The sequence below is a fragment of the Narcine bancroftii genome, chromosome 4 (genome assembly GCF_036971445.1).
Source record: "Narcine bancroftii isolate sNarBan1 chromosome 4, sNarBan1.hap1, whole genome shotgun sequence".
NCBI lineage: Eukaryota > Metazoa > Chordata > Chondrichthyes > Torpediniformes > Narcinidae > Narcine > Narcine bancroftii.
Genome location: NC_091472.1, coordinates 127034699 through 127049466, shown reverse-complemented (window position 1 = coordinate 127049466; position 14768 = coordinate 127034699). Strand labels below are relative to the sequence as shown.

The 14768-nt window shown below is 38.3% G+C and overlaps 1 protein-coding gene across 8 annotated transcripts in view; it reads right to left on the bottom strand.

Annotated features, from left to right (window-relative positions):
- Positions 1 to 542: 542 nt before the first annotated feature.
- acad11 (acyl-CoA dehydrogenase family, member 11) overlaps positions 543 to 14768 on the bottom strand; it is a 63296-nt gene continuing 49070 nt past the window's right edge. For 5 of the 8 annotated variants that reach the window (XM_069932770.1, XM_069932772.1, XM_069932771.1 and 2 more), the window contains 6 exons: positions 10154 to 10244; positions 6969 to 7127; positions 5619 to 5791; positions 4753 to 4896; positions 3057 to 3134; positions 543 to 2275 (listed from right to left, as the gene is read on the bottom strand). In XM_069932770.1, the coding sequence (XP_069788871.1) occupies positions 2120 to 2275; positions 3057 to 3134; positions 4753 to 4896; positions 5619 to 5791; positions 6969 to 7127; positions 10154 to 10244 (801 nt within the window). In that variant the 3' untranslated portion in view covers positions 543 to 2119. Of the gene's footprint in view, positions 2276 to 3056; positions 3135 to 4736; positions 4897 to 5618; positions 6645 to 6968; positions 7128 to 10153; positions 10245 to 14768 lie in introns of those variants that run through there. The other 3 variants (XM_069932773.1, XM_069932774.1, XM_069932775.1) reach the window with 3 other exon arrangements.

Below are 14768 nucleotides of genomic sequence, written 5' to 3'. Positions count from 1 at the left end.
TGGTGTCAATGGTCGCTTTATTGTTCTTCAGTTGCATTTTTAGCTCTGACCTGATGGCAAATAAATCCTCTCCGAGACAGGTTCCCATCTCTGTTTTAATAGTCTTATCTTTCGAAGTGCAGCTAACACTTCTAGCTTTAATAGCTCAATATCAATTACCAGCTCTTCCTGGTCGGGTGATGAACTTCCCAGTGAGACAAGATCAGATAAGGTTGAGGCTTCTGTCTGTGAGGTATGCTCTGGGGCAACTGCGTGGGGCCCTAACTTTTTGCTTTCTTGTTATGCATCTCAATTCTACGAAGTCAACACATGTAATGACAAGGCATTGCCGAGCATGAACAAATGGTAGAATGTTACCAAGAGTGCCATTTAATTACAGTAGAATCCCATTATCTGCCACCTATGGGGATAGCACGTGCCAGAAATGTGAATTTTCCAATTGACTGGAACTCACTCTTCCAATGCCTAACTAATACACCTATATTAAGAATACACCATTTAAAAAAGACAGTGCAAAATGTAAAATAATTTGGAAAACAATATCAGCATTGTAGTCTTTAATTAGGTAAAGTTCACTGTAATCAGGTAATTCCCGTAACTTACAAAATGTAAGTTTGAATCCCAGTCACTAGCGCTGTAAGTGTTAGGCCAGCGGCTTCACAAACATGCTGCTGTCATATTTAACTCCTTCCCCCAAGTTTACAGATAAAGTCTTACTAATATATCTAACATTAATAAAATAAAGAGTCTTACTAGGCAGGGATTGGGAGACACTTTGGGAGAGCCGCTCCATCCAACTTAATTTTATTATTATTATTCATACATACAGCTGCTGTGGCCGGTCAACGACCAAGGGGTTGTATTGCTTTGGAGAACATTTACTTTTACATGAGCACCTTCCTCGACACTTCATTCAAGTGTCCCTGTCAGGCCTTTGGTGGACCTTCCTTGCGCTGACAACCTGGCTCACCTCCTCGCAAGTGTCCCAGTCAGGCCCTTGGCATATCTTCCTCGCACTGACAATAAAATTGATTTGATTTTTGCCGTTGTTTGAATTTCCAGTTGATTGATTCCTAGATAATGGGGATTCTACAATATATTTTATAAATGGAGTTCACGGGAGATCTGAAAACTATGTCCTACTCCATGAACTACTCATTAGCACCCCCCCACCCCACCACCACCACATGTACTCCATGTTGTCACAGGTGGTTAAAGAACAGTAACAAACTGCTTGCAGATTGTTAACTTATTCTGGATAGGAGAATGAAATGGTGAGCGATTATGTCAAAACACTAAAAACACTAAAACAATCATGAAGAAGGCTGGTTAGTGGCTACACTTTGTGAGGAGCTTTGGGAGATTTAGTACGTCAACAAAGACTCGAAAATTTCTATAGTGTACCATGGTGAAAATTTAGCTGGTTGCATCACTGTCTGGTATGGAGGTGCCAAAGCATAGGACAGGAAAAAAAACTCCAGGGTGTTGTTAACTCCGCCAGCAACATCACGGGCAGTCTTCACTTCATCAGGGACATCTACAAGAGGTAGAGTCTTAAGAAAGCAGCCTCTACCCTCAAGGACCCCCACCACCCAGGCCAGGCTCTCTTCACAGTGCAACCATAAGAAAAAAGGTACAGGAGGCTGAAGACAAGCACCCAGTGACACAAGGACAGCTTCTTCCCTCTGCCATCATATTTCTGAATGGAGAATGAACCATAGACGCTACCTCACGTTCTCCTATTTTCTCCACTATTTATTTTGGAAAATTTGCAGTGATGATGCTGCAAAACAACTAATTTTGTGACAATAAATTCTGATTCTGACAATTAGTGTTAAACAGGAAAGTCTGCACAAACTGATTATTGTGCAATACACAAAAGCTCTCGAGGAATACAGCAGGTCATGCAGCATCTATAGGAAGCAAAGGGTAACCATGTTTCAGGTCTGAGGCCTTGCCAAAATGTTGGTTACCCTTTGCTTCCTTTAGATGCTGCATGACCTGCTGAGGTTTTTTTCAGCACTTCTTGTATTGCAAGACAATTTGTGTCAAAGTAATATCAAAGTCGTGACAGTAACTTGATTTGTGCACATCATAGAAGTGTCAGCAATTGTCCTGCTCAATGGCTTCGTACAGTGCCTCCCTGTTTCAATTCAAGCTTGGCAATCAAAGCCCTATGAACCTCATCTGGGCCATCAGCAAGTCGTAATGCACGTGCCCAGCCAAAAAAGTGAGCTAATGGAAGTTCCTCGCTCAGCCCAGCTGCTCCAAATGCCTGAAAAGTATAAAAACAAAAAGCCATCAAATATAAAGTTGGATGGCAGTGTGGAAATAAACTGGCAAACCACTGAAAGGAAAAGGAGTAAATGTAGTAAACAGAGAACAATTTATTCTCTAGTTGGAGGTGCTTATATTTGTATTAAATATTCAGGCTATCCCTTTCATTTCACCTCTCAATACCGAAATACTCTGCTTTTCAAAGATGCCACCCAACAACTCATCCAATTATCACAAAATATCCTAATTAAATTGGATAGGTCAGTGTCAGAGTATTTTCAACATCACTGTGTCGTGCAAATAGGATGCTGCAATTTAAACTTCAAATGCAACCCTCAAACTCAGCACAGACCTGAGACCTTTAATTAAAGCTTCAATAGGTTTTTCAGATTTTACAAACGGAGGGCTAAGCTTGATTACACAAACCTTGATTGATCACACAAACTTTGATCGATCACACAAACCTTTGGTACTTTACCTGGACAGGAAAACCTATTTTGCATCTTATTTTTATGTCAGAAATTAAGGGTTTTCCAATGCATACAGATCACATGCTGTAAACATGGAAAACAAATGATAATATTTAAAAGCAAACTGCAATGAGATTTTGTGAAGAATCATTTCTAACCTGAAGTTCACACAAGCATTTTTCCTACCAGCATTGGCGATAATTCTGGTAGGAAAAATAAAGGGAAATCATAATTTTGTATAGGTTTCATTTTAATCCAAAGGGGCTAAAATGGAAATACCAATTTGTTCTACACACTTGCCACACTTACCTGGATGGCACGATCAATAACATGTAATGCCATGTTTGGTGCAACCAATTTAATCATCGAGATTGCAGAAGCTGCTTCCTGCAGTGATAAAAAAAATTACAGATTCACAAAATACTGCATCAAACATAAACAAGAATTGAGAAGATGCAATATACAGGATTATGAGTACAGCAGAAAACTAGCCTGATAATGCACCACTATTCCATCCATCATCTAGTATGCAGCAACAAAAACTTTAAAAAGTGGCATCTTAATAAATGAACCGTGTCTTTATTTGTAATAAAGATTTAAACATTATACCTCACTGGTGGTTTGGACCCACAAGGTGAAGGATGTTATGAGATCTCCGATGGCTTCTTCTTGTTATTCTGTTAGGACAATGCTATAAATTCTAGGTATGTCATTATAACCAAAATATTGCTTTAGTATTCTAGCAATGACCAGCCCTATCAGGTTCATTGTCCCACAGTCTGAGGTGATGGATTATGTATTCATACAAATTCATGAACCAGAGCTGACAGGCTGCATATGTGCATACCAAGGAATTACTTGGCATCAAGCATATATAAATGTACAAGTCTTGAGTGAAAACATTAACACAGAGTTCAAATGTAGTGAATTGCTAGCACTTCTTCCGATTTAATATACAATGTTCTCAGTGAAACCTGATTGTCTGACCGTTTTGTAGAACACATACATTTTATCCATAGGAGCAACTTTGAGCTTCTGGTCTCCTGTCACTTTAATTCATCATCCCACATCTATTCTGATCTGTCTGTGGCCAATCAGACTGTTCTAAAGAAGCCCAACAAAAGCTTGAGGGATAGCAGTTAAACAGGAAGGTTTCCAGGCCTGGAGTTGAATGCAATACCTCAAGTGACAGCATCTTACTTTGTGACAGAACATATTGCAGCCTTCCTGATCCTATATTGAATTCTACCAGTTTAGGTAACTTGCTTTTTCCAAATCTGAACTGGCAATTTCTGGTGTAAGTCCTCATTCTTTTCCAATTGGCTCAGATTTTTCTTTTCACTAGCACAGCCTGACCTGCCAGGCATATCCTATAGACCTGCATATTGTAAATTTTTTGCATTTCTTTGTTTGTATATTCAATCTTTAACTGTTCTCACTTCATGGTTTTTTTTTTGCTTTTACACTTTCTTACTGTCCCTATTAACTTATTCCCATGGCAACCCTGGCCTCACCTTAAATATTCCTTTTGTCCTAAACTATTGCTCCCCTACCTTGCTTTTAGTTTTAGTTCACTCTCTTTCCCAGTTCTGATGAAAGGTCTCCAACTGGAACAATCAACCCTACTTCTCGTTCCACAGCAGCTGCCTGACCCGAAGATGCCAAGGGCCCAAGTTCTGGGAACCTCTTCCCTAAACTGCTCCATCCTTCTGCTCCTATTTGTGCCTCAACACTGCTGAAAAGCCATCTACTGAAGTCAGCTTTTGTACATTTGCTCATGGATCGTCTTTTGTGGCTCAGTTTTGTTTTGTTTGATAAGATTCCTGCCAATTCCTTGGAATATTTTACTATGTTAAAGACTCTACAAAGATTTTGAGGTTAATATCATTAGTACCAGTAAGGACTCTTGATACAACATTATGCATGTCCTAATTGTAAAAAATATCCACTGCATTCTGATTAGATGAAACTGAAGTGAAAATGGATTACCTTCAGTGAACTTTACCTTGTTTCCCACAGTATCCATCAGAAGGGCAGCTCTAAGCACTAGCAACCGTGCTTGCTCTATCTCAATCCGGGAATTGGCAATGTCCGCCTTGATAGTACCCTGTTCAGCTAATGGCTTTCCAAAGGCCACTCTCGACTTTACCTACATATAGGCAGCGCAATATGAGAAAAACAAGTCAAAAGGTTTAATTACAGCATTCCTAATAGTGCCTTCTGAGAGATTAGGCCAATGCATATTGTATTAGTAGTGGGCTGTTTGACTGGAATGCCAAACTCAGATACTTGACCCATTGAGTTCCTTCAGCAAAGTTTGTTTAGTTTCTAATTCCAGCACCTGCAGTGTCCCCAACTCTAGTGAATAGGATGATTATGTGTCTGACCTACTGGCTCCTTTTCTACGCAACGCAAGATCTTACTTGAACCCTTTCCAAGCCAGAATATCCCAAAAAACCTCAATTTTGAGAAGCTCTTTCTCATATTGCCTTACTTCACTAATCTTTTTAAATTTTGTTGGAAACCTGATGAATTTGGCATCTATTAAAAGGGTTGTCTGACTTCACTGATTTTCCACTAACTTGTCGAAAGGTGGCATGATCAACCTTCTATTTCGTACCTTTGGCTAGTTGAGGAAAATGTGAAGACGCCACGTGGAGGAGCAGAAAGAAAATAAATATGCATCTTACAGCAGCATGCCGAACAAATTCAAAACTTTTAAAATAATTTTTTTGATAATATAAAATAACTAAACATTTCACACCCTGCAGAATTGTTTGTAGAAAAAATACAAATGTATCTAAACAGGAACCCTTGATCTATCTGTCTGGAGATGTACTGATAGTCAACCTCTCTCCATCAGATACTTACCCGTTCCTTCATAAGTTCCAAAGCTCGATCAGCATAGCCAATGAGCCGCATGCAGTGGTGTATCCTTCCTGGACCCAGTCTACCTTGGGCGATTTCAAAGCCTCGACCAGGCCCCAAAAGAATGTTCTCTTTTGGCACGCGAACATTTTCAAATAAAAGGTCACCATGACCACCTGGAGTAAAATAACTAATGAGTATTTAATAGTCAATTGTAAATGGAGCCAGCCCTCTCTTGACCTCTTCATGATATTAATACCTTCATTTCTCTTCTCATTCTCCACCAAACAACTGCATTTTTGTCACTTTTCCAACTCTCTATCCAAGCATAAAACCACAATCAATACAGACACACATCAAACCAGGAGATAAGTTGGCCGGCACCCTTTTTAATAACACTTATTGAGGTAGCTGTATTAATCCACATCATTAGTGAACTGTTTTATTGGTTCTTATCTGAGCCACATGGTTAACACCATGTGTTTAGTACAGGAATAGGCCATTTGATTTTTTTTTATTTATTTAATGAGATCAAAAACAACTCAGCAAATTTCTGAAAACCACAATATTCTCTGGACTTTAAACAAGCTTAATTAATTCCATGTTCTACTTTCCACCACGGCTTTGGAATTTCTTTATTTCTCATGTCAGACATTTAAAATGTTACTGAAGAATCTACTTTCCTTTGAACTGATACATCGTAGATCATAATAATTCATCAAGTATTGTTCCAGTTGCTTTCTTCTGATTATCTTAAACATATCTCCTTGAGTTAAAATCCTTAGTCCTCATCTGCTTGGTCATAACCTCATTTGTTGCCCAGATTCCAGCAGCACCAACAGTGGAAGATCATCTCTGGCCCCTTCGCTCTTTTCTAGATACAGAAGGAGCAATCACGAAGGCATTTAAGTTTTCATGAACTCAGTGGTCATCGAAATAGTGGACATTAGTCACCTTTATTCCAACTTCAGAAAAGTACCCCTTTTGAATCCTTGCAGTTCACCCACTTTCTCAACAGCTGTTGTTTTCCTGAAAGATATTCCATGTAGTATCAAGAAAAGTTGAGAGCTTTGTGGGGTAGCCACAAGGAATTAAAATTGTAACATCCAGTCCCACACCAATAATGAGAAACAAAAGTACCATACAACCAAAAATCAAGGAGAATTTCTAACACTGCCTTATACAACTTATTCACTAACCCAGAATCAACTGCATCACTCTGAATGTCCTCCAAATTCAACCCTTTATTGGGTTATCTCCAAGTACATGCACTACTGTTTTTTTTAAAAAAACACATAATCCTCAACTGTATAATACATTTTCATCTCAATCTTCAGTATCAGCTTGCCTCACCTGGAGGATCTTCCATCCCAAAAACAGATAAGGGTCGGATAACCTTAATCCCTGGAGTGTCCATTGAAACCAGAATCATGGACTGCTGTTTGTGTGGACCAGCTTGTGGATCAGTCTTCCCCATAAATACACAAAGTTTACAGCGAGGATCCAATGCACCTGTCAAGAACAACAGCCATCAACTCAAAGACAGTGAATCTTAGATAGTAGTATTAATCAGAAATAGATGATACAACATGAGCATCATTCCCATATTAATACCCTTATAATTTTATTACTGTTCATGATTACCGTCCCTGAAAAATATTGTTAACTATGACCAAGAAAGTTTATTATGAGACTCACAAGTACAATGTTCAAATCAGTACATTTTCGATTATCTGAAATGCTTGGGACCGAATCTATCTCTGTTAAGCAGATTTTTCAGATATTCAGGAATTTTCTCTAAAGCAGCCCAGTAGCATCAGGAGAATACTTGTATCAGCTGTCGCCAATCCCGACACCTCCCCATGCAGTCGCCAATCCTGCCTAGGAGCCCAAGGTCTCACCTCACCTGTAAGTGATAGGAAAGTGGACAGGGATTGTCCTCTAGCAGAATTTCAGCAGGTTTTTGACAGAGGAAGTGGCTCGGGCGGGAAGTGGGGAGAGCGTGTGGCTTGGGCAGGCGAGACCGTGGTATTCAATTCAAATTCTGAGAATTCTACAATGCAATTGATCACAAAGTTGCAGTAACTTGTGGCAAAAAATGATAATTTACAAATAAATAATCAGTGCTATCCTTTCCTTCAATGTGTAACCTGTGGACAAATGTCTCCTTTGCAAAACTGATTCCCTGAGCACAGTGAGTAAATTTTTAAAAATTGTGATGTTATGTCTCAGCTGAAAAATCTTTCAGACATTAGGAATTTTGTTGATTGGTTGTCAGTTAATCGATAATATACTGTACACTGAAGTTCTTAATTGCTACAGCCACACAAGATACACCAAAAACAAAGAGCATAAATTAAATTACCACAATATGTCATGAGACATATTAAATATTCCCTACGTCATAGGTGTTCTGTGATCAGTAAGGGATTCCTTAAGGTAGTATATGGATAGAAAGAAAAAGGTTGAAAATCACTGTTTTAATCGTACCTAATTGACTTGTTATGTGCATGGTTTCATAACTCCAAAGGGCCAGTGACAATTTTTCTCAAGCAAAATATTTCAGTGACAATTGGGTCTAGAGCATTGATTCTCTACCTTAAGCAATCCCTTACTAATCACAGAGCACCGATAGGATAGGGATAACTTAAAGTGTATGTGAGTGGAAAGAAAAAGGTTGATAACCCCTGCATTAAAGAATGGATAAACAAATATTTATAGTCACAGTTAATGCAAAAGTGATGTTTCAATCATGCATACAGATTTCTTTTGAATAGTTTATGGTTTGGGTGATGTGGGGAGGTTCAAGAGCCTGATAGCTGTGGAGAAAAACTGTTCTTGAACCTGGAGGTGCCAGACTTTAGGCTTCAGTAGCTTCTGACTAAATACAGCAGGAAAGATCAATAAAACTTAATTTTGTGGGTCCATGGCTGAGAAATACAAATGATTGCTACAAATTATATGCAAAACAAAGACAAGGTATCCCAGGGATTTTATGCTGTAAGCCAAGGCATTGTAATGTATTCTTTTAAAAGTAAAAAAAACATTTAACACAGATAATCAGAATCTGAATTTATTGTCATGAACACGTTACAAAATTCGTTGTATTGTGGCTGCATCACAGTGCAAACATTTATATAAACCACCGTATAAAATAAATGAAAATAGTGCAAGGAAACATCAAATTAAGGCCGTGTTCATCATTCAGTCAGGAATCTGATGGGAGTGAGGAAGATGGTCCTTAAGTGCTTTTCTTCAGGCTTCTGTGTCTTTTTCGCGATGGGAGCAGAGTGAAGAGGGCATGGCCTGGGTGGTGAGGGTCCTTGAGGATAGAGGCTGCTTTCTTAAGACACCACCTCTTGTTGATGTCCTGAGATTTGCCGGACTATTCTCTAGGTTTTTCACAGTTTAGGTATTGGGACATGCAAGACTATTATCTAGATTATCATAATTGAAATGCAAGAGCTTTTCTCAAACCAGACACTCCAGGCCCAGTGCCTTCATAAAGACAATAAAAACTGCTTTGCTAAAGGTTTTCACAAGGAGATGCAAATAGAAGACCCTGAAGTCAAGAAATCAAAAGCAGGTGTAAATGGATTATTGCTTTGAAAGCAACAGATGAACAGGCTCAGAAGACTGTCTGGTTGCAGTTTCCTGTTCTAAGAGGATCATGTGGTTTTGCAAGTAGAGAGAGAAAAAAAAGGCAACAGGTTTTCTCAGAGAGAGAGAGAGAGAGAATTCATTTTGAGTTCTGCAGTGGCCTTTTGAAGCTGGCAGCTTGTTTAAACCCCATTTTGAAGACAGGTTGTGAGTTCTGAGTTCAGACTGTTGAAAAACCCTTGTGGTTAATACAAGAGGAAATGGCTGGCTAGAGTGTTTCACCTGAAATAAGGGAAGCAAGATAAACTCTTTGGTGATCTGGAAGAAGAGGTCATCATTTGGAAAACCCTGATGGGGCAAGTTTCTTCAGCAAGACACTGAAGTGACTGATGGAAGTAAATCAGTTTGTGTGTGTGTCCAACGAGCAATGAATCTCTCTCTGAAAATGATAAGAACTTTCCTATGTGGTAACATTTAAGCACCAGAGCTTGGTGAAAATTCATAAATGTTAAATTCTGTACATAGTATAAGAATTGCCTGATACCAGTGAACTTGGAGGAGTGAGGTGAGATTGGATTGTAAATCAAATAACTTTTCTGAACTTATGCACATTACTTACATGTGTGCTTAGAATTAGGAGGTTAAGTTAGGGTGAGTTAAGTTAAAAGTAATAAGTTAAAGTTTGATCCTGTTTTTATGTTTAAAGAAAATTAAAAATGACTTTTGTTTCAGTAACCATTTGTCTTGGTTAATTTCTATTGCTGCTGGGTTTTGGAGTCCTCTGGGCTCATAACACAATCAATAGCAGAGGAATTAATTTTGAGGGGAAACAAGCAATTCCTTGTTTGATCCTTTGTTCTATTTTCAAATCCAAACTACATGAATCAATCACCCCATATTGTTATTCATATTTTTATCACATTGTCCATTTTCTTTACCTGATATCCACCATTTGTGGCCATTGAGAATATAAAAGTCACCCTCCTCAACAACTGAGGCTTCAATATTTGTGGCATCGGAAGAGGCAACCTGCATGTTTCAAGGGAAAACAAATTAACCTAGTCTCTGAACACTTCAGACAAGATAACTATCCTTTCCCATTAGAATCTTGAAGATGAGCAATTATATGAATATTTAATGCCAAAAAAAATCACATCAATATATTTTAATGACTAAAACCCCTCCCTTTCCACTGTGGAATTTTTACAGAAAATAATTTCAAAAACTCTAGATCAAAGTTGTCAGGCTTCAGTGCAGTTTTAACAAAGATGCTATTACACTGTTGTACTGTTAGAATCCTGAATAACAAAAGGGTTTATGACCAAGCAGAGGGTGAAAAAGATTTTTAACCAGAGGAGGCAGATTTAAGGTAATCAAGGAAAAAACAATTGGGAGATTTCTGTACAGAGTTGGCATACTTTCTTGTGTCTACATTTGTTTCTCTTGGATGCTTTTGTATCATCCAGTATCTCAAAGACTTGTAGGAGCTGACTGCAAATAGCCTCTGGTATAAGTGAGTGGCAGGTAAATTGGAGGAAGTTGATGGATGTGTTACAGGGAATAGGTGGAGGAATGGAACTAATGAGAATGCTCTGAGAGCCAGCACTTTCTGACAGAAAATAATATGCCTTGTTTGGAAAATTATATTTATGCTTTCATAATCTGATCAAGGCCATCACAAGGTGCCCCAGAAATTAAAGCTATTGACTAAGATTTCTGTTAGCCAAATCTATATTTTGAGCTTAAACTCACAGACTTGTTCATTGGAATGAATCATCCCATGGAAGACTATGCAATTGATTCTTACGGATTTCAGATACCTCAGTACCTATCAATTCATTTCAATACATTAGTAACTGAATCTACTCTTGTTAAGAAAACTTTCAAGATACAATGTTAAGGTATCAGGTCAACAGGAACATTCCGATCTGGCAATGACTGTCAAAATAACAGCAAATTCTGAATTTTGAGCTTCTCTATAAGACCATGTTAAAGAGTGAAAATAGGCCCTTTGAGTCCATTCTCCCTCTCAGCTCCGATCCCCTGTCTTCTCCCCTAACCTTTGAGACCCTGACGATTCAGATACCTATCAATCTCTGCCTTAAATACACCCAAAGACTTGGCCTCCACAGCTGCAGCAAATTTCAGAGGTTAACCACTTCTCTGGCTGAAGAAATTCCTCTGCATCTCAGTGCTCTCTTGTCCTATACTTCCCTACCATGAGAAACAACTTTGCCTCATCTACTCTGTCCATTTCAATATTTGAAATGTTTCTAGGAGGTCACTCCTCATTCTTCTGAACTCCAAGGAGTACAGTCTAAGAGCTGTCAAACGTTCCTCCTATGCGAATCCCTTCATTCTGGGAATCCATCTTGTGAATCTTCTCTGAACCCTTTCCAAAGCCAGCACATTCTTTTTTTAAAATAAGGAGCTCAAATCTGTACCCTCTACTCAATGAGGCTTAACTAATGCCTTTTAAAGCCACAAATCACATCCCAGACTCTTATATCTTATTCCTCTAGATGTGAATACCAAGATTGGATTCATCTTCTTCACCACCAACTCAACCTGGAGGTTAACCCTGAGTATCCTGCACAAGGACTCCCCTTTGCACTTCTGAATTTTCTTCCCATCCAAATAATACTTCTCTTTTATTCCTTCTACCAAAGTGTACAATCATACACTTTCCAACATTGAATTTCATTATCTACTTCTTTGCCCATTCTCCTAATCTATCCAAGTCTCTCTGCAGCCTTTCCATTTCCTCATCACTACCTTCCCCAAGGGAGGAGTCACGTGATGGAGTAGTGGCCGGACGGTGAACTCCAGCCCTCTCCAGAAAAGTCGGGAAAAACAAGGGAAAACACAAAGGCACAGAAATAAAAGTTAAAGAAAAGTGAGTATAAAGGTGGAAAGAAGATGGCGACAAAAAAAGAAAAATCAAAATCAACGGTAAGAAGAGAGGAAGAGAAGACAACGGAGGAAGAAGGAGAAGGCCTTACCTGTTCGAAGAGGCCCGCTGTGGAGAGAGAAGCCCGCTTCATCAGGTCGGTAGAAATTGGACTACAAAAATGGCTCGCTGAGCCGAGTAAAAGTGCGCAACCGTGCATGAAAAAAAACACACCGACGGGAGGGGGGACCAGCTGGGAAGTCGATCTCCACAGCCGGCAACGACAGCTGCAGAACACCTGCAGCAAGAAGAGAACACAGAAGACAATGGAAACAAGAAAGAAGAGAAGAAAAGGGCAACAAAGAAACAACAGATGGCCAACCCAGAGGAAGAAGAAGAGGAAGAGTACAGTGAAATTGAAGAAGAAGGGAAAGGCAAGATAAAGGATATACTTTCTCTTGTTAGAGGATACATGGAGTCATTTAAAGAATGGCAGACACAGGAATTTAATGATTTAAGAAGAAGAATAAACAACACAGAAGAGAAAATGAACAAAATAGATATGACCTTAACAGAAATGGGAAAGAAAATGGACAAGATGGAAGAGCGGGCAGTAGCAGCAGAAATGGAGGTAGAAGACTTAAAAAAGAAATTGGAGGAATCTAATAAAAAAGCTATAGAGACACAAGAACTACTAGCTCAGAAAATAGATATAATGGAAAATTATAACAGAAGAAATAACATAAAGATAGTGGGCCTTAAGGAAGATGAAGAAGGCAAGAATATGAAGGAGTTTATAAAAGATTGGATCCCTAGGATCCTAGGATGTCCAGAACTACAGCAAGAAATGGAAATAGAAAGGGCACATAGAGCATTGGCCTTTAAAACACAACCACAACAAAAACCAAGATCTATTTTAGTAAAATTCCTAAGATATACTACAAGAGAAAAGATACTGGAGAAGACAATGGAAAAAGTAAGAGAGGGCAACAAGCCACTGGAGTATAAAGGGCAAAAAATCTTCATTTATCCAGATATAAGTTTTGAACTCCTAAAGAAGAGAAAGGAGTTCAATACAGCAAAGGCGATTTTATGGAAGAAAGGGTATAAATTTATACTAAAGCATCCAGCGGTATTGAAAATATTTATTCCAGGAAAACAAAACAGACTATTCTCGGATCCAGAAGAAGCACGAAAATTTGCAGAACAATTACAAAAATAGACGGAGAGATGAAGACGTGTAATGAGAGTAAAAATGATCACGATTGATATGTATGTGGGTAAAGAGGTATAAGAGTATATAGGTATAATGTGCATACGTGAATGTAGCGGTACTTAGAGGAAAATATAGATAGTACAGACAAGAATTAATAAGGGAAGGTAATGGAATAGAGAGAATAAGGAGGGAATTAAAAGAGTGACCTTTGTTACATATGAAAAGTGAAATCTTTTCTGGGGGGGGCTGGGTGGGGGGGGAATAGCGGTCACTGCAAAATCAGTTGACGCTTGCGAGTGAATTCGCAAACCCAAATGGAGAGGGGAGATGTGGTTGTCCGACAAGGGATAAAGGACAACTCAGGAGGGGAAGGGGAGATTGGGGCTAAAGAAGTTATAAATAGGAGAATAAGGAAAATGTTTGATGTTTTAGGAATGTTGTCTTATAAAGGGTTTAAAATAAGAAAACAGAAATGGAAAAGGAGGAAAGGTAATGATGGAAAAACGGAAAGGGAAGATAAACAAAGCATAAAATGGCTACGCTGAACTATATGACTTTAAATATTAATGGAATACATAACCAAATTAAAAGGAAGAAACTGCTAAATTTACTGAAAAAATAAAAAATTGATATAGCATTTGTCCAAGAAACACACTTAACTGAATTGGAGCACAAGAAATTAAAGAGAGATTGGGTAGGGCAAACAGCAGCATCGTATAATTCAAAAGCAAGAGGAGTGGCGATATTAATTAGTAAAAATGTGCCATTTAAAATAGAAGAGGAAATAATAGATCCAGCAGGGAGATATGTAATGATAAAATGTCAGATATATTCGGAGTTTTGGAATCTACTTAATGTATATTCACCTAACGAAGAAGATCAAAAGTTTATGCAAGATATCTTTTTGAAGGTAGCTAATACGCAAGGGAACATACTAATAGGAGGGGATTTCAACCTGAATTTGGATTCAAATATGGATAAAACTGGGAAAAAAATTAACAGAAAGAACAAAGTAACCAAATTCATAATTAAATCAATGCAAGAAATGCAACTTTTGGATATATGGAGGAAACAAAACCTAAAAGAAAAGGAATATTCATACTACTCGGCTAGACATAAAACATACTCAAGAATAGACCTATTTTTGTTATCAGCTAGTATGCAAGATAGAGTAAGAAAAACAGAATATAAAGCTAGAATACTATCGGACCATTCACCCTTAATATTGACAGTAAAGCTAGAGGACATCCCTCCAAGAATGTATAGATGGAGATTAAACCCCATGCTACTTAAAAGGCAGGATTTTAGAGAATTTATTGAAAAACAATTAAAAATGTATTTTGAAATAAATACGGAATCAGTGGAAGATAAGTTTATACTATGGGATGCAATGAAAGCATACATTAGAGGGCAAATAATAAGTTATGTACCAAGATGAAGAAGGACT